The sequence below is a fragment of the Acytostelium subglobosum genome (genome assembly GCF_000787575.1).
Source record: "Acytostelium subglobosum LB1 DNA, scaffold: scaffold5, whole genome shotgun sequence".
Lineage (NCBI taxonomy): Eukaryota > Evosea > Eumycetozoa > Acytosteliales > Acytosteliaceae > Acytostelium > Acytostelium subglobosum.
The window spans coordinates 704,780-725,053 of record NW_012236527.1 but is presented as its reverse complement, the minus strand read 5'-3'; the positions used below and the strand labels follow the sequence as shown (position 1 = coordinate 725,053).

Here is a 20,274-nt window from a genome sequence, read left to right as displayed (position 1 = left end):
TTATAGACTTCTAACTCATAGAGTTCAACAATCAAAGTAATGACAAATAAGACCTTGAACGCTTTCCAGAGGTCAACCGAAAGTCCTCAATGGACGTTAACGTAGCTCTTGATTTGTTTTCTTTCCTTTTTCTTAACTGGATGAGGAGTTAATTGGACTAATGGGAAGTTAAGATTATCTGGGAGTCCACAATATCCTCGGTGGTGAAAGAAGTTGAAAAGAGGAGATGGGGCAAAAAGTGGTGATCTGGCGGAATTGTAAAGACTGTATTGACTCCTCCTTGGTTGAATTTTTATAGGTAGGGGTCTGACATTTGAGTAATGTTTGACTATTTGAGTTTGAATATTATTGGAAATATGTTTCTATTAAGAGATATCATATTTATTAATATTATTATTATTAAATATTTCCATATATTTATTTAATTAAATGGTAACAAACTCTTATATTACGATTTTTCCCACCTCATACTTGTATCCAAACATTCTCCCACACCACCAGAGTTTGATTATTAATTAACTATTCAACATATCGGAAATTGGATCGGCTTTGGCACAAGTCCATGGACTACCTAGACCATCTTCCCTTCCCAGTCATGTGGTATCATATAGTAATTCATGTCGACAGTCCCTGTCTAGACCCTTGGATAGTCTATTGTTCCGTCACCACCAACCGGTCAAGGACATGACAATTATAATCTGCTCACAACAACTCGATATCACAACACATCTTATAAAGATGTAGCTTTTGATATATCTTCAAAGATGATGACATCCAAACATCTCACCATGTACGAAGTGGAGAGGAGAATGATGGCGCTTGAGGGGTAACTACCTATTTATTTAATAATAAACTAACAAATATAACACCATGGTACGATAATACAAATTAAATTCCCAACCTAGGTGTCGAATCTCGTATTCCACCAGATCTAGACTTTCAAATTAGGAACAATACACATATTAATAACTACTATTGTGGAATGTCTCGTTTCATTCATGGTCAAGCTCTGTGGGTTGGAGAATGAATGAATGATTGACAAACTGGAGATTTGTTGTTGTTGTAGTTTAAACAATAATGTTCCAGTTTATTATATATTGGTAATGGCGAGTGATGAGGTTGCGGACTGCTGCTAGGAGTAGATGTAGTAGGGTTGCTGCAGCTGTATATGAATTTAAAGTCGGTTCCAGTAGGTCCATCCACGAACAAAGTTATACTCGGGGAAATTGTCGGTTGGTCCAACACAGGTGATGGCTGGCGAGACGTCGGTGAGCAGCTGGGCGGCAACGCGACGGACGTCCTTGGCAGAGATCTCCTGGATGCGGAGACAGATCTCCTGTGGGGTGAGGCGGCGGCCAAGAGTCAACATCTGGAGACCGATTCTCTCGCAGATCTTTGAGGTGCCGTCGTATTGCATGAGGGTGGAGGCGAGCAGCTTCTGCTTGTTGCGCTCGACCTCGGTCTCGGTGGCGCTGTTGGCAATACGCTGCCACTCCTTGAGCATCTCGGCGACGAGATCGTCGACCTTGTCTGGTGTGGAGATACCATAGTTTCCAAAGAGACCAGTGTCCTGGTAGCAGGTGAGGAAGGTGGAGTATGACTCGGCCAGACCCTCGGTGGCGACGACCTCTGCCAGATTGGAGATCAGGTTCTTGCCGCCAGAAATTGTGTTGTTCCAGTTGCCAATCATCGTCTGGATCAGCTCCAGTGTGTAGTAGTCGGGGTCGTCCCATGAGAGACCGCGGACAGCCACGGAGAAGTGGATGTTTGGAAGTGAGTCGTCACGGACACGGATCTCGGATCCGACAAAGTCGTTAGTGATTTGGGGGCGGGGCGAGGGCTGACCGGCCTGGATCGAGCCGAACTTCTCCTTGACGGCGGCGACCAGCTTGTCGTGGTTGACGGCACCGGCGGCGGCAATGACCAAACGCTGGCCAGTGTAGTTCTGAGCCATGAAGTTCTTAATGTCATCGCGGGAGATCTTGTTGATGTTCTCGACTGGGCCGAGGATGGTGCGGCCGAGAGCCGAACCTTGGAAGGCGGCGGCGTGCAGCTGGTCAAAGATGACCTCGTCCTGCTTTGATTGAACGTACTGCATCTCGCTGAGAATCACGTGACGCTCAGTGTCAATCAACTTCTGGCTGTTATAGTTTGAATGATTGATTGATTGTGTTAGTGTATGTCGGGCAAGGGGCCATCATCAGTGATCGATGATGCCTGGGCAGGGGGTAGTCCCGTCCTCCGACTCAACTTACTCAAACTTGGAGTTCTGGAGAATGTCAGAGAGGATGTCGACGGCGTTGGGGATGTTCTCCTTGAGCACCTTCATATAGTAGGCAGAGTGCTCGCGAGAGGTGAAGGCGTTGAGTGAGCCACCCATGTTCTCAATCTCGGTCTCGATGTGAGTGGGCGAGGTACGCTTCTCAGTGCCCTTGAAGATCATGTGCTCCAAAAAGTGAGCAACACCGTTGTTCTGATCGTTTTCGTATACACTGCCCGAGTCGACCCAGACACCAATGCTGGCGGTCTCGCCGAACGATTGCTCGGTGGCGACACGGATGCCATTTGGCAAGGTGGTCACCTTTGTCTCTGGTGTCTTTGCCAAAAAGTCTGTGTTGAGTGGTCCAATCTCGCCTCTTGAAGACGAGTATGAACGAAGGGTCTGTGTAGTCTGTAGTTGTTTGATTGATTGTTTGATTGTGATTGATTGATTGTTTGACCCTGTATGTTAGATCTATCTGTCTGTTATCTGTTATTTCATTCATAATCTGTATGCTGTTTGATTGTTCATTCATTCATCATTCATTCATTCGTTCGTTCGAAGTGTACATTCATCACCATCATCATCGTCATGAACATGATACTCCCTCCAACATATGACTCCGAGTTGATTGATTGATTGAATGTCAATGTCAATGTCAATGTTGCTGAGGGTAGTTCTGACGATGACGACTCTGACGATGACTATGACGACGAAGACGACGATGATGTTGATGATATGAAGTTAAACTGTCGACAGGTGAGCATAGACACGTACCAAACTCTTGGTATTGAACAGTCTCGAGATGTTTCTGAAAGACATGGTTTGAATGTTGGTTCGATCGAATGTGAATATATATATATATATGAAGAATATAAAAGGAGTATCTATCTCAAAACAATGAAGAGTTTGAAAGAAATGGTAGATTTGATGTTGCTGCTTGCTGGTGCTGCTCACGCTCACTGCGGGAAGTAATTGCTTGGAGGTGATCAGCAGGAGTACCCCACCTCGTGCACACTCTAGTTGTTGTGTCGACACATTTTCATTCATTCGCCCTCTGGTTGACCTCCACACACTACTTTGATCATCATCATCGTGAAAAAAAATAAAAAGGAATGTGTGGGCTTGTGTGGGTCTGGTCCGACAATCGTTTCCAGAATAACGTTACACCGATCAATCATACCCAGGTCAAGGTCAAGGGCAAGGGTTGTTTACTTTACTGCATGTATTCCAAGATTGTGGACAAGAGTAACTTATAAGGCATACCTGTTGGCTTGGATATACTTATGTACTCAATCGACTCTACAACTTCAACATCATTGTTGTTGTTTGATGATGATGATGAGGACCTGGATGATGTGGACGACGTGGACGAGGTGTACCTTGATTGTTTGACATTGAATCCAACTCGACAGAGACTTTGAGCCAAGGATTCTGGAGATTCTACTTTGGCAATGTCCATGGCTTCATCAAAGGGGAACTCTTTGTCGACAGAGTCCATGATACGATAGATTAGAACGGTGAGGTTGACATCACGCCTGAACATTCCTTGCAATTCCTGTTTCCAGAGTTCAAAGTCCTTCTTCCATATCCTCATTCCATTGACTATGCTTGTATCCACCAATACACGCTTGTTGGCCGTCTGCTCAGTCTTGCGTCGTTGGGCAATGTTCACAATGTCCTTGAGAATGTTTGATTGGTTCTGCATCACCATGCTCTTTTGTCTGCGCTCGGCCTCCTTCTCCATGTCCACATGACGGAGATTCAGCTTTCCTGTGGGCACCTTCATCATGATCTCCTCCATCAAACATGAGAAGCCCATCTTCTTCTTCTCTGGAGGTGGTGGCTTGTTGCCGCCACGTTTGTTGCCTGGTGCGGTAGTTGAAGTAGCGGCGGCAGGGGTCTTCTGGGGGGCGACATGTCTTGGAGCTGGGGGTGGCGATGGGGAGGTGGATGGTGGCGGGGTACTGTACACGGGCGTGGGAAGGCGGTTGCCTGTCAGAACGGACTTGATGGCCACCGGGACAAGGTCGGCCAGTGACGCGTCGTGCTTAACCATTTCCATGATCACTTGTATGAGTTGATCAGGGTCCAGCTTGCCCAGTACATTCTCTATTCTCTTGAAATCGGGTGCCGATACACTGGTGATTGTGTTGTGTGGAGGACTTGGTCCGCTTGGCGGCGAGACATAAGTTGTAGATGATATTGGTGTATGTGGCGACTTGTTTGAAACATGTTGTTGATGATATGGTGGTGACTCTGGAGGTTGTAACTGCTTGATTGTAATAAATAATGTTCGAAGTGGCTGCAATAATATTGATGAAGGGTTGGCCAAGTTCTCATGTGCCGTCAACTTCTTGAGCTTCTCAATGATGCCCTCGCCAAAGATTGACTCCTGGACCAGCTCTGTCAAATGTTCCATGTTGCATGTTGTTAGTAAATGTGTGGCCAAAAGTGCAATATCCAACGTTGGACACTTACTGTTGCTTTGTAGTAACACGTTCATGATGTCCAAGACAGAATGTTGAAGTGCTTCATTGTTGGAGTAAAGTGCATTGATCAATGAGTTGAGTCCACCTCTTGTTACGAAGCAGTTGACATATTGATCTGATTGATGTATGTTTGTTAGTGATTGTGATGAAGTGACTGTCACCTTGTTGCTCTAAACATACCATCCAATGATAGGTTAACCAACAACTTGATGGCATAGGTCTGAGTGATTGTATCATTGCTAAAGAGTAGATTGTAAATAGTGAGTGGTGACACGCCTGTATGATTGTCAAGAAGCATCAAGAGTCCTTCATCTATATTTGATTGATTGTTATGTGATGTTAGTTATCAGCATCATCTTGGATTGATTGAGTTGGACTGTATACCATACCATCTCGTGATACATTATATAATGTTTGGATGGCGCCCCTTTTAAGTTGCTGGACGCCACCATTCAAATGTCTAACAATCACTCCAACAGAGTCCAACAGTCTAAGTACCTTCCTAATGAACTCTATGAGTATGTTTGAATGATTGTTAGTATGATGGACATCTTGTGCCATGCCATAACAAGCCATCATTGGATACTAACTATTGTTGGATAACACTGCTAGTGACTCGCACGCTGCTGTGACGACCTCAATGTCGGGATTGGTCAAGAGGTGGTGGAGGAGTTGGATACCACCCTCGGAGAAGATGGTCTGTCTGAGCTCATCTTGTTCACCAAGGTTGGTAAACACCTTGCACACAAGTAGTTGCAATGATGTCTCGTCCGGATAGGACTTGAACAACTTCATCAGTGATGGGACAATCTCATTGCTCATGACCTTATCCACAGAGTAATATATTCTTGAACTCTCCGTCTTCTTTGGCGACACGAATTGGCCAAGTACCTGAGCACATGACAATCGTATGTTTGTTGGCAAGAAGTCAGAGGACACCATCGATACAATAATATTACATCCATCCTTCTCAACAAACACTTGTTTGATGTTATCTGATTGATTCGTGTGTTAGGGATTGAGGCAGCATCACATGTTCAATCAATCAAACATACCATTGTTGAGTAACTGGATTAGGAACTTTAGTACCTTCTCGAGGATGTTGATGTTCCAACGGAATATGTCAGAGGGTATTAAGTACATTGGCTTGAGGTAGGACATGCAGTTGAACAATCCAGCCATACCAATCTTGACACGGTTGTTCTCTAGAGATGATGTAATATCATCATGTTAGTCATTATTATAGCTCGAGTGGACATAAGATAGTCGTACCATGTTGTGCAAGCTTCTCTAAACATTGTAACACTTTGCCTTGGACCTTGGCCTGGGCCGCCGTCGGATCGTTGGCCGGGGACACTGAAGTGTTTGATACAACAAAGTAATTGCCTTGATTCAAATACTTTGGATATATCTCATTGACCTTGAGCAATTCAACCAGTCGCTCAATTCCACACTCATACGCTATTGCCCTTGTCTTGGCTAATTATGATTGATTAATGGTATGAGTGAGTGTCAATAGTTATCCCGGAACAATTCCAATCATGGAGGTACACATACCACAATCTGATACACGATAGAGTAGGTCCAACATCTTGATGGCAATGGAGTCTAGCATGTCCTCATTGGACGCCAGTATTGAGTTCTCATGTATCTGTTGTATGATCATCCGCAGTGATGATGCACTATCTATGATTGCTTCACTTATCTTGGGATCTACGATTGATCAATGTTAGTCCATGACATCATGTATGCTCCTGAATTAATTGACTCACCAGAATAACTTGTAAATATGATTAGAGTGTTGATTGAGAGGATGCGCAACTCTCCATTCATGTATTGGTTGGTGGCCATGTTGAAGATGGGCGGGATGGCGCCAGACTTTTTGAGGATGGACGCGCATGACTCTTGTGTCGCCAGGTTGCATATTAGGTCGATCAGTGAGAAGTTGAGTTCCAGTGATCGTTGTGATCGATGTGCCCAGCCGAGAACATTCACAATGATCGGCAGGTCGCCTGTGTGTCTAATGTATGACTTTATAGCGTCGGACTCGGTCAACAACGCCAACAACTCTAACGACTCTAGTTGTGCAATATATTCGAATGATGAGTTGGATGATGGCTCTCTCAGCGTGAGGAAGGACAAGAGTGACCGCAGACAGCTGCCCTTGACGATCTCCTCTACGAATTTCGTGCGCTGTGCCTCGGCCTGGCGGGCCTGTCTGTACAGTGCGGCAATCTGTCTGATCGCCCGTATGTTTATCTCGCCCTCGCGTTGTCTGTTCAGCATGTTGGACAACTCGCGTAGGCCAGCCTTGCTGATTGTATCTGTTGCCGATGTCGATGGTGTGCGTTGCGCACTTCCAGGTGATTGTGATTGAGGGGATGGGTGTGCAGATGGATTGAGCTGGAAGCGACCTGCAGGCAACGATGTCGAAGTCCTCAATTGTTGTGCCAAGTATGAATGTGGCGTGTTTCCATTGCCAATGTCATTGATATTGAGATTGATTGATCGATGTGGGTTGGTAGGGGATATGCCATTGCCCTGACCATGACCATGACCAAGGGGTGTGCCACTGAGATACTTGTCGACTACATTCTTGACCTCGTCCAACAGCTCGTTGAATCCTTTTGGCGAGCCATAGTTCTCAATCTCATGATCTTGTAGTAGTCTTGTGTTCATCCTAACCAAAGGTTGATCGGTACTATCTTCTTCCTCTTCTTCTTCTGCTACTCTTGTTGTTGTATCTAGTAATAGGATCAAGGAATGAACACACCGTCGTGTCGGTCGAATGAGTGATAGAGAGTAAGAGTGAGTATTAGATCATGCAGTCCATCCATTCATTCATTCTTTCATTCATTCACTCAATCGATTGAGTACAAGATGTGTCCAGAGCGCGCGCACAATAGTGTGAACAACAACAACAACATAGTAACCTTGCGCAAGACTATGTGACCATGTGGTGGTCGACGACGACAACTAACTATTATTTGATTATGATCAGCATCGTCCAACATCGAGCCGATTGTAAGGTTGTTATGAGTTTGGTTGGTCATATGAGGATGATGATGTAAATGGGTGATCCAACAATCTATCTCTCTCCCTCTCCCACTCTCCACTCCTCCCTGGAGTGTGAGTACTAATCACGTGATCTAGTGTGTGAGTGAGTGATGGGGTGGGATAGTCGTCTTGTCGTTTTAAGACTGGTTTGATTGATTGATTGATTGTGAGTGAATGATTGAGTGAATGATTGATGTAGAGATCCAACTTGTATTGATCTTGAGTTGTGTATCCATGGACACTACATCTCCACACCACCTCTCTGTCCACGCTAACAATACAATCATCCATGATCGAATGAATGAGTGAATGATTGAATGTGTATGAACCATCCCCGATGATACAAAGTAATCCAAGACAGTGATTGAGAAAGAGGAGAGTCCAAAGGTCAAGTCATTGTTGTCTGTGGCAGATGACTTCCAAAGTTGATTACAATGGACAAACAACAACCAGCACATACATGTTATGTCTTCCATCAGTCTCGTAGGTTGTTGTTAATGTTGTTGCTTTATGAATGTTAAATGTGATTGATTATAATTATTAATAATGTGATTGTATTAATATGTGTAATAAATATTCCCATTGTAATTTACAACTGACTTTACTTCTGATCATCTTGACTCATCACGATCCCAGATGAGGACCATCCCTGATGATCACAAGATCATTACATGAATTAATTTCCCCAATAACCACAGACCTTCCAATCAGTCAACACCCTTCCTTCAAACAATACTGTGAGTTGATGTGCTTGGAGAGAGAGACGCACAAGATGGCAAAGGTACGATTCGTCGAGAAGGAGGTATCCATGGATTTATTTACAATACATCACGATAGGCTGATGGAAGGTGAAGGTTGAAAGGCTTGTTTGTTTGGTGGTATGAATGAATGAATGTTAGTGGATGGCTGAGGTTGTTGTGCGATGAAGCGGAGGAAGAGGAGGAAGAAGAAGATGAGGATTATGATGATTGGATGGTTGTTGGCGTGGACACAGCTCTGTCCGTGATGTTTCTTATTTGGTGTTGTGGACCTTGTGTTCAAACACCTTAGCAGCAGTAGTCGGATCCACCAAATGTGTTCTCGCCACTGTATGTAATATATAGGAAACCATCTTCATTCTTGTAGAGCTCGTGAATAGTCGATATTAAATTGGATGAAGGTGGCAGCACTGTGTTGTTCTTTACAAAGAGGAATATAGCAGTCTTCTCATTCGTCTGTCCAGTATCGTCCAAATGTTTCCTGATCTCCATCACAAACTTGGACACAATCATATCATGAGGAGCCAAGAACTTCTTCTTTGTAATCTCTGGTATATCACTATTTGGTGCTTTCTCGACAATAATCTGTTTGATAGACAGATTGATTAATTGATTGTTAGCCTGACTGTCTGTATGTCTGTCTTTTGAGTGAAGAAATGAACACCTACAGGTAGTCTATCTGGATATCTATTCTTGATCTTTGCAGAGATATGCTTTCTCTTCTCAAGCGAATACTCCTCCTTGAATGCTTTAGTGATGGTCATTTCTAATTTGAATTTAAACAAGAAGAATCTGTCCTATATTAATTAACTTAATGTACAAAGTATTTGAAGTATATATATATTTATAAATAATAATAATATTAATATTAATATTAATATGATACAATTGTTGTTGTTGGGGATGAATGAATGTAGTTGGTTAAGCTAAGTTGAGAAGTTGAGTTGGTTGATTATGAGTGAAATGAACAACAATGTATCTTTGAGGGAGGGAAGATATTGTATTTGTATGTTTGTATTTGTATGAATTATGTGTGTATGTGTAATTGAATGTTCGAGTAGTTAGTGAGTGAGTGAGCCAGTGTCAATTTCAACACTACCCCCACTCTATCCAATCTCTCACTTTCTCTTCCTTTTAGTGTGTTGGTAAGATTATTATTATTATCAATTTCGTGTTTGTGTGGGAAGAATACGTGTGATGAGCTCGACAAAAGGTAAATGATGCTTGAGGACCAAGGACCCGATGTATTTCCATCCTGGGGCATCAGATAATGTAAAATGTAATATACACACATTCATTTGTGCTTATATATATTTATTGACAACACTGGTGAATGTAGGTATGTATATATGTAGTGTCCACCAAACAGTTTGAAAGGACACGCGATGGTTGGTTCCGGGTGCAGAATGCAAGAAGAGATGGGAGGAGGAGCAATGGTCGGGACAAAGAATGCAAAGTCAGACCCAAATACAAGAGGAGTATGGACTACTACTAATAGCTGGTGCCGATTCGTGTGACGAACGATGGGTCACACCAGTACTTGGGACAGGAGTTCTTGCCTGGGTACGAAGTGAGCGTGTAGCCCTCGGGACAGTGTGGCACGTAGAGTGGACATGGTGCTTGTGGAATGCACTCCTTGGGCACAAGACATCTATTGGGGGATCTGCTGTACCACCTCTTCTGGCCAGCGGGACAGGCGGCCATCTTGTACTTGGGACAGCCACGAGTAGGATCAGGCAGATTGATGAACAAACCAGTGATTGCGGCCTCATTCTTGTCATTGACTGTTGCCTGAACCAATGCCTTGCTTCCCTTCTCTAGCTCAAAGAGGATAAAATCGATCCAGATCCTATCGATGAGCAGACCGGTGTATGGCGATGTGATGTTCTTTAGCATGATCCTCTTGTCAGAGTTGAGCTCGTTCAGGGCCACCGAGCAGTTGAGTGACTTGCATGGACCGAAGCCTGCGCCTTGGACATGGTAGAAGTTACCAGTGCGCTCCTCCTCTGGGTCACTTGGGTTGTATGAGTTTGGATAACGAGCCACCTTGTAGAAGTTGGCCACCTTGAACCTGTCATTTGACTCGGTCGAAATGGAACCTCGGAGAACGTACGAAGCGGAGTGGCTGTGGATGTCGGACAAGTTTGCAGTGTGTGGCAGGTCCAAAGACGATGCGCTCAACACTTGACCTGGGTTGTTAACCTTGGACAAATGGTAGACATCTCCTTTTTCCCCAGCGGCAATATTAACTGTGTAGTAGGCGTGCTCGGGTTCTGGAGCGATAGTTGGAGCAGGAGAACGGTCTGCTTCAGCCAACACAGATACTAATAACAATACACTGAGTAATAATAAAGATATTAACTTGTTTGACATTCTCTCTCTTTCAAATATTGATTGGTTGTTTGATTGTTAGATTGATTGATTGAATGATTGATATTCGGGTGATTATCACTTGTATATATAATCAGTGTAGTAGTAGCCAGGTTGACAACTTACACGTTCTAACTTACTTTGTCACTCACCTTCAGACCAGGGACTGTTCTGTGGAAGGCTGGATCCTCTGATAGTATGAGTGTGTTAGCCAGATCATCACCAATAATACAACCAAAGAGTGAATGAATGAATGAATCAAACAAGTGAAGGTGAGAGAGAGTCAATGGTTCTAATCATCTACACCATAATGGTTGGCAGGTGGCGAATACACATACACCTTGTTATAGATGTGGTTAGTGTGTACTAGTAGAGTTAATGGATTGATTGATTGGAGTGTGATGATCATCATGTAGTGTGTGCCATGCCTTAGTGTGGCTAAGAGGTGAGTGTGCGAAGGAGAAGTGTGAAGTGAGGTGAATACCCGGATGATGGTACTCCTACGGGGAGTCAGTGAATTACTGCTAATATAACAATGTTAGTCGTCTTTGTCGTCGCAGTCATAATCGTTGCCATCTTAATTATTGTTGTTGTTGTTGTCTTTGGACAATCGGACTTGATTATTATATTATTCCAACTTGCTTCGTCAATGAATATATAAGGTCATAAAGGGTATTGGATGGTGATGTGAAGTGAAGTTGATTGATCTATCGTCGTCATTTGTTGTTAACATCTATATGCGGACTTTAATACTTTAAGTCTCTACCCTTTGGACACCTTTAAACTTGATTGTTGATTGATTGATTGATTGATTGATTGGATGGATTGATGGTTCATTGAAACTTGATTGAATTGGGTTACAATCTTTCAAATTGATTGAGTCGTGATATTGATTGATGATGCGAGTAAAGGGACATGACGATGAACATACGTATTATGTTAATATGTAGTAATAAATAATAAACAACAAACAATAGGGAAGTTATCTAATTCCTTTCATGATTGGAAACTTATATCCGTTGTATAAGATAACTAATTATCTATATATGGATGTGATGTATGGTTGCGTCAACATAGTTATTGAATGGACGTCCTTCCCCAATCAATCATACTATCAATCATAATAAAGAGTTGAATAATACTTTATCACATAATAGTTTATGGTCTCAACTATCTCATCACCAAATAACAATGTGAGACAAACTCAAGAAGAGGGGAAATAGCGAAGAAAACAACATCTCCATCATATCATATCTTTCGCCAAAGTGTTAAAGTGTATCCATACATGTACCAACATTGCTACATACATTATAACATTGTCTTATCAATACATGTCTTTGAACAATGAATGATTGATCTTATGTGTATTTGTTTGACAAACAAATAAATATCCAAGACTCAAAATGAAAGTTGTAGGGAACTTTCGTGGATTTGTTGAGACCCTTTGAGATAACTTATGCATTGATGTTGTAATAATAGTTGTAGAAGATAGATATAGATATAGATATAATGGATGCTAAACAGTTTCAAAGTTTATTGGGATTCCTACTCAAGAGGGAGTATGAGAATGATGCTACTCTGTCTTCATTGGAGAGTCTGAAAGATCTGATCTTTTCACAGTCTGATCTCTCAATGGACTGTATGTACTCATGCTGCACTCATACTGTTACTCATTCACACTCACTAACAATCATATATATGTATATGTGATCACAATAGCTATTCTAGCAGTATATAACAAGTGTCTAAATATTATAGAGAGAGCAAGTTACTCAGATTTGGACTTGTCTGCCTTTGAGGTGTTGGCCAGGGAAAGTGGCTTTGAGCAGACACAACTTGAGGCATTGACCAAGTTCTGGAAGACAAACAAGAAGAAGGTATGTATCGTTAGTGAAGGAGTAAAGGGAGTGGCTGAGGACTAATACTGGACTTCATTCATTCATTCAATTAGATTCACGATATATTGTACAGAAGCACAAGATTCAATAACTCTATGCTTAAACTTAGTTGGAGACTTGACCTAAAGACAAAGTCAAAGGATGTACCAGAGATGAATGAGCCAACGGCTATCGTCGAGATGGATGTTTCAAAGACATCAAACAACACTGCTACTACTACAACAGATGGAAAGAAGTCACTTCAGAAGATCAGATTCGAGATGGACAGAGATCAGCTCCAGGATGCACTCGAGCAGATCAACATCATTCAGAAGCATCTCCAGAAGGCATCATAAGGTGCACACCTCACTCACACATGCAGCAGCAGCTCAGCTACAGCAGCAGTAATAAACTGTATCCTCTCGACTTCAGAAGTATACGACAAAGTACTATCATGCAATGTGATGTGATCAGAGGTGAGGTGTTTATTGCCGATAGACCTGGCGATCAGTGGAACACCTAGGCTTCTTACATGGCGGTATCCTTCAAAGATGTGCATTTGTCCAGGAGTACATTTCTATGATTCTCCAACACCAGTCTTGTTGCTTGAATGATATCCGTGCTCTTGTCCACTGTACAATACATCATTACAAGGTTCTTATGATAGAGTGGATGACCCTTCTCCGCCAGACCATGATGATCTTTGAGTGCCAACAATGATCGTAATACCAACAAGTATTTCTCTGGAATGGATGAGTGAACTAGTGAGTAATTGGATTGATTGTTTGAGTGAGTGGAAGAGAATGTATACGTACTCTTCTCCATGTATAGCTCACATGCTGTTAGATGTACTTCGATGCTGGCGGCGCCAGATGGACAGCTCAACAACTTGTCCATGATCGTGGACGCCATGGATAATGCCAAAGTATCGGTACTTATGGCCGCCAGCATCTTGTCACCATTTGGATCGTCATCCACCTGTGTGACATTGCCATCCGCGTCATACTCCACCACCTCTTCAATTCCTTTCCTCTTCCTCGATCGCTTTGATGGTGTGGATGTAGTCTCGGTCGACTCTTCTTGTACCATCACAACAGCATCATCCTTTGGCTTGGACAGAGTTGGTGTTGGAGTTGAAGTTGCCAACAATATGCATAACTTAATGATCATGATTGAGGCCAAGACATAGGTCTTGTGAGTGTTGATGTTGTACAGCCATTTGAGTAAGTCATGGTATGTGCGCAGTTTCATCGTCTTGGCAATGGATGATTGATATTCAAACTGTTCCTCTGTGAGGTCATTGTAATGCTTAGTGACGAATGATGTTAGTCTGGTGTCAAATAAGCGACCACAATGGATCAAACTTACTCTGATGACCATTTGAAAGGTCTTGAGTGCCTTGCCATAGTTTCCAATTGACATCCAGTGCTTGCCCATGATGATCTCATACTTGATATATTGAATATTGAACATTATATCCATTATTGAGTCGTTCTTATCATGTTTCATCATGCTTCTAATATATTGATCACTCTTCTCCAGGTCATTACTTCTTACACAATACCTCGCGGTCTTTAATGTGAGATACCTGTCTGTGTTGTCCATATTCCTGGCCACCTCCAATGTCTTTGTTGCGCTTTGTAGATCACCTTGATGCTGGGGTCGGATTATGTTTGTTGGTTAGTCCAATAAGTCATCCTTGTGATGGTGCTTGAGGGCCGACCTACCTTTTGTATCCTTGCTTTGAGTTCAAGGATATCTGTGAGTGGCTGATTTGTGGAGTCTATTGCCTCGTTCAGATATTTGAGTGATATGACATAGTCTCCAAGATGATGGTGATGCCTGGCAAGGTAATATGCACACATTTGTGCCCTTGAACGAAGGTCTGATGTGCTGGTGGCTCCATCTTGGCATCGAGCAACAGAGTCTATCGCGAGTTGGTATCGTTCCAACAGGTGATCTTGAATGATTGACACTTTGTTTTGTTGGTTATCGTATAAGCTGGAGAGGTGATCAGATAGTGATGTAATTCCTTTGTCTAGGAAATAGGCGACAAAGGATGTCATATGCTTTGTGAATTGCTCACCACTTAAGAAGTGTAGCGGTATCTTCCTGACCAACAAGCTATCAGGATGAGTGTTGGATAACGATTGATAGAACTCTGACAACATTACAACTTGAGGATCTGTCAATGGACCATCTATCCGCAATGTCCATACATGTTAGGATGAGCATGAATGAGGGTCTGCGGCTTTCGTTGTTGAACATACCAATGCTTGTGATTCCAAGACACTTCCAGAGATTTTGGTGATAATGTCTTTGATTGGGATTGGCTATGATCAGCTGGTCTAGGAGTTGCCTGGACTCAGGATGTCGGCCAAGGTGTATGAGTGTCTCGGCCATCTTGTGTTTCACCTAATTATGATATAACAACGATTGGTAAGTCAGGGAATGAGCGACCTAATAATGGAGACTAATGACAGTCATACGTACATGTTGTTTCTCCAAGATACGATCCTGATCGTTTGTGAGGATATCAAGTACTTGGTCATACTGTTTAGAGTCTTCCAGTAGTTGGCATCGATAGAGTTTGATCTCTGAATGCTCCATCTTCTTGCTTGTCGTGTTGTTGCCATCCTCACCATCTTGTAGTGATGACTCCAATAGGTCCAATATGAGTAGCGCCTGTTCGTTCTTGCCCATCAAATGATAACACATCATCAGTCCAATCCAATACTTATTATTCTTTGTCTTCTCAGTCTTCAGCGTCTTCCCATTCTTCACTTTCTTCTTCTTTGTAGTTGATTCATCTTCGAGACTAGGTGATAGTAATGAGATATAAGTGTCCTACACGAGTGATGATGGTGATGACCATAAGTGAGTGTGAATGACCCTCTTGACGAGTGCACTGAGATGACCTACCTTGGCACCATTGAGATCCCTGGCCAACGTGTATGATTTGAGCATGTCCTTGAGAATGACCTTGGAGTAGTTGGTCTTGTGATAGCACTCCAATGCCTCTTTGTATTGTCTGTCTTGATGACGTAGCCTTCCAAGTGTGTGCCAGGCGACAGAGCATGATGCAACGTTGTCACGTGATTGATCGATCAGCTGATGTGCCAACTCATATGCCTGTGACTTCTGACCGACATGCGCCAAGATCAAAGCTTTAACAGATAGACACTCTACATTGTCTGGGAACCATGAGAGGAATGTATCTGCCACCTTCAATGCCTGTGTATACTTCTGTTCATCATATAGTTCTTGTACACTTGTCAATGTACTCTGTTGCCTGGAAGTAAGTCGAGCATTATGTTGCGGCTGTTTCAGTGTCGCAGCCGGCAAGTCATGTGGCATTGAAGTTGATGAACGCTTGGTTGCTTTCTTTGGTTGTGGCTGTGACATCACTTGTGTCGTCTGTCATGTGACTGATCTGATCGATTGAAGTTGTGAAAACTTGTTGTGCAGTCCAATCATGATGGAACGACCCCATTAAAGAAATGATTGATTGATTGATTGGTAGAGGGTAGATGAAGGATTTATTGGGCAATTAATAGATACAAAAGAATTACTTGCAATTGCATCATCAAGGAGGGTTCAATGCAATGGATATTGTTGATTGTTGTTGGTTGTTGTTTGGATAAGGTTGTCAAGTTGATATAGTTAATAACTGTTATGGAGGCATTGGAGAGTGGAGGGTAAGAAAAAGGTGAGGTAAAGATGAAGGTGATATATAATGTGTTGCTGTTGTTGATTGATTGATTATGTTCTTATTGTGGCTGTTGTTGTTGTGGTGATTGTGGATTCTGCTGTTGTTTCAGCGGACTACCTGGTTGGCTAAAGATACTGTTGCTACTGCTCACCAGACTCTTGAGTTGATTGTTCTCACTGCGCAGCAGTGTGTTCTCACTGTGCAATGTGTCCAATTGGGACTGGAGACGATTGATCATTGCGGGGTCCTGTGGCGAGTTGATTGAATGTTGTGTCATGTGATGCTGCGTGGTCACCCAGTTGGTGAGCGAGGCGATCTTCTCCTCGAGGTAGGAGATGTGCTGTGCCTGTCTTATCAGCTTGCTCTGGATCTTCTCGGTGGATCTCCTCTTGGATGAAGAAGACGATGACGACGACTTGTGCTTGACGGAAGACGACGATGAAGCCAGTCTCTCTCTGTCGCTGTCGGACGACTCGTCGCGGTCCCTGTCGCGATGACCGCCTCCTCTGTTTCTGTTCCTGCTTCTGTTCCTCTCGCGGCTCTTGTTGCGTCGAGATGTCCTGCTGGACGAACGACTCCTCGATCTAGTCCTGGATCTTTCTCTGTCTCGGTGACTGTGTGTGCTGCGGGATCTCGAGCGATCGCGGCTTCTCGAGCGGTCGCGACTCCTGGAGCGGTCACGACTTCTCGAGCGATCGCGGTCGCTTCGTCTGCTTCTGGATCGGCTCCTTGAGCGGCTTCTATCGCGCTCGGTGTGTCTGTCTCTATCGCGTTCGCGACCTCTCTCGCGCTCACGGCTCTTATCGCGCTTCCTCTCCTTGTCTCTGTATTTATCTTTCTTTGATCGGCGGGACTTGCTCGACTTGTCCTTGTCGGAGTATCGGTGGTGCTCGTCAGAGCTGGTGGTGGACGACGCGTCAGACAGGCTGTCGGACAGCGTGGGCGGGCGCGACATGGTGTCGGTCTTCTTAAGGACGCTCAGCACGTTGCTGCTGGCGCGCATGCTCGGTCCTTGGTTGTCCTTCTCCGACGTGGGCGATGTCGACTTGGACGTTGACAGGATGGGTGACTGCACCCCGCCGCTGCCAATCAAGTCCTGCGGCGACACCGATGATGTAAGCTTTGGTGATGTGGTCGTCAGTACTGGTGTTGAGAGTTGTTGCTGTAGTTGTTGTTGTTGTGGACTGCTCGTTGATGTTGTCGAGGTTGTGCTGGTGCTGCTGCTAATGCTATTGATGCTGCTGCTGCCATTGATGACTTTGTTGTTGACCATCTTTGGTATTTCGTCGGACAGTTTGTTTGGATTGGTCGCTGTGATTGGATGTGGATGTGACAGTGACAGTGGGTTGGGCTGGTGCATCATCACATTGCCTGTCGAGGCGGGATGGAGGTTCGTTGTCTTTGAGAGCGCATTGGGTTGTTGTTGTTGCGATGGGTGCAGGGTGGAGGGCGTGGGCGTGGTCGTCCTGCTGGGCACGGGTGTGTGGCTGGGTGAGCCAGAGGGCGTAGACATAGGCGTCATGAAGGGCGACTGCATTGGCGTGTTGTTGGCACCGGTGCCTGTGAGACCAAAGTTGTCACTCTCATCCTTGGTCTCGGGGAAGATCCACTCGTCGTTTGGATTGGTGTCCATGCTGTTCAGCTGTGCGGACGATGTGTTACGAAGCATTGCAAAGTTGGAGTCGTGTGACATCATCTTGTAACGCTCGCCCAGGGGTGGCAGCTTGGCGATGACGTGCTGCACGATGTACTCGGGCTTCTTGACGTGCTTGAAGAACTTGTGCTCTAGCAGCTTGGAGGGCAGCGGACGCTTGGCCGGGTCCTTCTGCAGACAGCGCTCCACCAGGTCTTTGAAGGAGTGTGTCCACTTGGACTCGCCATCGGCGTCGAGCTGGGGTGGCGGGTTCTGCAGCGCAAGCATCAGCACCTTCATGGGAGGATACTCTGAGAAGGGCGCGCGGCCCTTGGCGAGCTCCAGAGCGGTGATGCCCAGCGACCATATGTCGACGGCGTAGTCGTAGCTGACCTGCTCCATGACCTCGGGCGCCATCCAACACGGCGTGCCGACGAATGTGTTCCTGCTGGTATCACCAGTGTCGACGAGTGTGGCGCTGACACCAAAGTCCGACAGCTTGATGTCTCCATTGTTGTCGATGATGATGTTGCCCGCCTTGATGTCTCTGTGTATTCGGCCAGTCTTGTGAAAATAGGCAATGGCTTTCAGTGTCTCGCGCAATATCGTGGCGATGACGCACTCTTCAAAGCCGTGAGGGAATGCAAACTTCATTATATCGGCGCAGGAGCCCGATGACAGGTAGTCCATCACCACCCACAACGATTCGTTCTCAACAAAGCTAGTATGATAAGCTACTACATTCGGATGATGACAAAGGCTCATTGCCTGGATCTCTTTCTGTTGATATCGATGATTGGTTGATTGATTGATTGAGTGAGTGAATGAGTTCATCATGGTCGTACTACGCGCCGTCGACAATACATACTCTAAGCTCGTCTAATGATATATTCTTGCAATGCTCCAAGTCGATAATCTTGATTGCTACAATCTCTTTGGTGGGGAGACAGATGGCACGGTAGACTGTGCCACTTCCACCCTTGCCAATGGTCTCCTTCAGTTCGTACTTTGAAGCTGTGCTCGGGTACAACTTCTTTGATCGCTCTCTTTCGAATCTCTCTCTCTCTCTATCTTTGTCGGTCTTTTCATGATGTCTGCTATCGTGTCTATCTCTATCTCTCTCACGTTCTCTTTCTCTCTCTTTCTCTCTTTCTCTGTCGCGATCCCTATCACGATCGTGTCTGTCTCTATCACCTCTGTCTCTGCTGTCTCTATCATGTCTGTCCCTGTCATGTCTATCATGTCGGTCCCTATCATGTCTATCTCTATCTGTGTCTGTCATTCTCTATCTCTCTCTTGTCTCGTATCTACTCCTCTAAAGGGTAGTTTGATTGATTGACTCGTTATTGTGAACTCGTTGTCACCAATATTATTATTTAGAACTAAATATAAATATTAATATCTCTGTCTATAAACTATTTATAATATATATATAAATAGTATTTGTTTAAATATTATATATATTTATATGTATTATCTCTATCTCTATCTCTATCACTTATTCACACTTCAGACTACTTCTGACACTCGATATGATTGAGCGATGATGTATAAGTCGGTGTCCAATCTCTGTACACTCTCCTGGATGAATGAATAAAGGGTTCTGGTGTTTGTCTCTCTCTCTCTGTCTTTATGTGTCTGTATCAAACCAAACACACACACACGATACGATGGATGCTCACTACTATCCTCCTTCTTCTTCTCCTTGCTCTCTTATAATTATTATTGGGTTGTCGTTGGTTGTGAACGCCAAGCCCCTTCACTGTGAACTAGTTAGTGCGGGTGAATGAATGTGTGTGTATGAGAGTGTGTGAGTGTAAGAATGAGGGTTTGAGTGGGTTTCAGTAGTTTCACACCATTCACCCACTAAAAATAATACCTTTTAAATTAAAATAAAATAAATTTCAAATATCCGTGTTTGTTTATTTCAAACGAAGTCCACAAGGACCAAATAGACCTTCGAAGTTCAAAGATATAGTTTCCAAACAAATAATAATAATTAAAGCCCAGAAGAAGAAGGACCACACAACACTTGAAATGTTTGGTTGACATCATTGTTCTCGATCCTTCGATTACATAATATTTGTTTGAATGTGTGTTGGGCAAGTTCATCGA

At 43.9% G+C, this 20,274-nt stretch overlaps 8 protein-coding genes across 8 annotated transcripts; 1 reads left to right on the top strand and 7 right to left on the bottom strand.

Moving 5' to 3' along the window:
- Positions 1-1,174: 1,174 nt before the first annotated feature.
- Positions 1,175-3,082, bottom strand: SAMD00019534_030610 (hypothetical protein; the record flags this gene model as incomplete). The annotated part of the gene is made up of 3 exons (XM_012901194.1): positions 1,175-2,141; positions 2,256-2,671; positions 3,038-3,082. The coding sequence occupies 3 exons, from the start codon at positions 3,080-3,082 to the stop codon at positions 1,175-1,177; spliced, it is 1,428 nt and encodes a 475-aa protein (XP_012756648.1).
- Positions 3,083-3,476: 394 nt separating this feature from the next.
- Positions 3,477-7,431, bottom strand: SAMD00019534_030600 (hypothetical protein; the record flags this gene model as incomplete). Its single annotated transcript, XM_012901193.1, has 9 exons — positions 3,477-4,666; positions 4,742-4,867; positions 4,933-5,064; positions 5,142-5,264; positions 5,343-5,747; positions 5,808-5,957; positions 6,025-6,231; positions 6,310-6,465; positions 6,525-7,431. The coding sequence occupies 9 exons, from the start codon at positions 7,429-7,431 to the stop codon at positions 3,477-3,479; spliced, it is 3,396 nt and encodes a 1,131-aa protein (XP_012756647.1).
- Positions 7,432-8,855: 1,424 nt separating this feature from the next.
- Positions 8,856-9,331, bottom strand: SAMD00019534_030590 (hypothetical protein; the record flags this gene model as incomplete). The annotated part of the gene is made up of 2 exons (XM_012901192.1): positions 8,856-9,152; positions 9,236-9,331. 2 exons carry the CDS (start codon positions 9,329-9,331, stop codon positions 8,856-8,858), a joined length of 393 nt encoding a protein of 130 aa, XP_012756646.1.
- A 727-nt stretch (positions 9,332-10,058) lies between these two features.
- On the bottom strand, positions 10,059-10,940 carry SAMD00019534_030580 (hypothetical protein; the record flags this gene model as incomplete). The annotated part of the gene is made up of 1 exon (XM_012901191.1): positions 10,059-10,940. One exon carries the CDS (start codon positions 10,938-10,940, stop codon positions 10,059-10,061), a length of 882 nt encoding a protein of 293 aa, XP_012756645.1.
- Positions 10,941-12,446: 1,506 nt separating this feature from the next.
- Positions 12,447-13,170, top strand: SAMD00019534_030570 (hypothetical protein; the record flags this gene model as incomplete). Its single annotated transcript, XM_012901190.1, has 3 exons — positions 12,447-12,576; positions 12,657-12,814; positions 12,889-13,170. 3 exons carry the CDS (start codon positions 12,447-12,449, stop codon positions 13,168-13,170), a joined length of 570 nt encoding a protein of 189 aa, XP_012756644.1.
- A 14-nt stretch (positions 13,171-13,184) lies between these two features.
- SAMD00019534_030560 (hypothetical protein) lies at positions 13,185-14,323 on the bottom strand (the record flags this gene model as incomplete). The annotated part of the gene is made up of 4 exons (XM_012901189.1): positions 13,185-13,263; positions 13,347-13,575; positions 13,630-14,122; positions 14,183-14,323. The coding sequence occupies 4 exons, from the start codon at positions 14,321-14,323 to the stop codon at positions 13,185-13,187; spliced, it is 942 nt and encodes a 313-aa protein (XP_012756643.1).
- A 951-nt stretch (positions 14,324-15,274) lies between these two features.
- Positions 15,275-16,219, bottom strand: SAMD00019534_030550 (hypothetical protein; the record flags this gene model as incomplete). Its single annotated transcript, XM_012901188.1, has 2 exons — positions 15,275-15,661; positions 15,737-16,219. The coding sequence occupies 2 exons, from the start codon at positions 16,217-16,219 to the stop codon at positions 15,275-15,277; spliced, it is 870 nt and encodes a 289-aa protein (XP_012756642.1).
- Positions 16,220-16,584: 365 nt separating this feature from the next.
- Positions 16,585-19,441, bottom strand: SAMD00019534_030540 (hypothetical protein; the record flags this gene model as incomplete). The annotated part of the gene is made up of 2 exons (XM_012901187.1): positions 16,585-18,939; positions 19,028-19,441. 2 exons carry the CDS (start codon positions 19,439-19,441, stop codon positions 16,585-16,587), a joined length of 2,769 nt encoding a protein of 922 aa, XP_012756641.1.
- Positions 19,442-20,274: the final 833 nt, after the last annotated feature.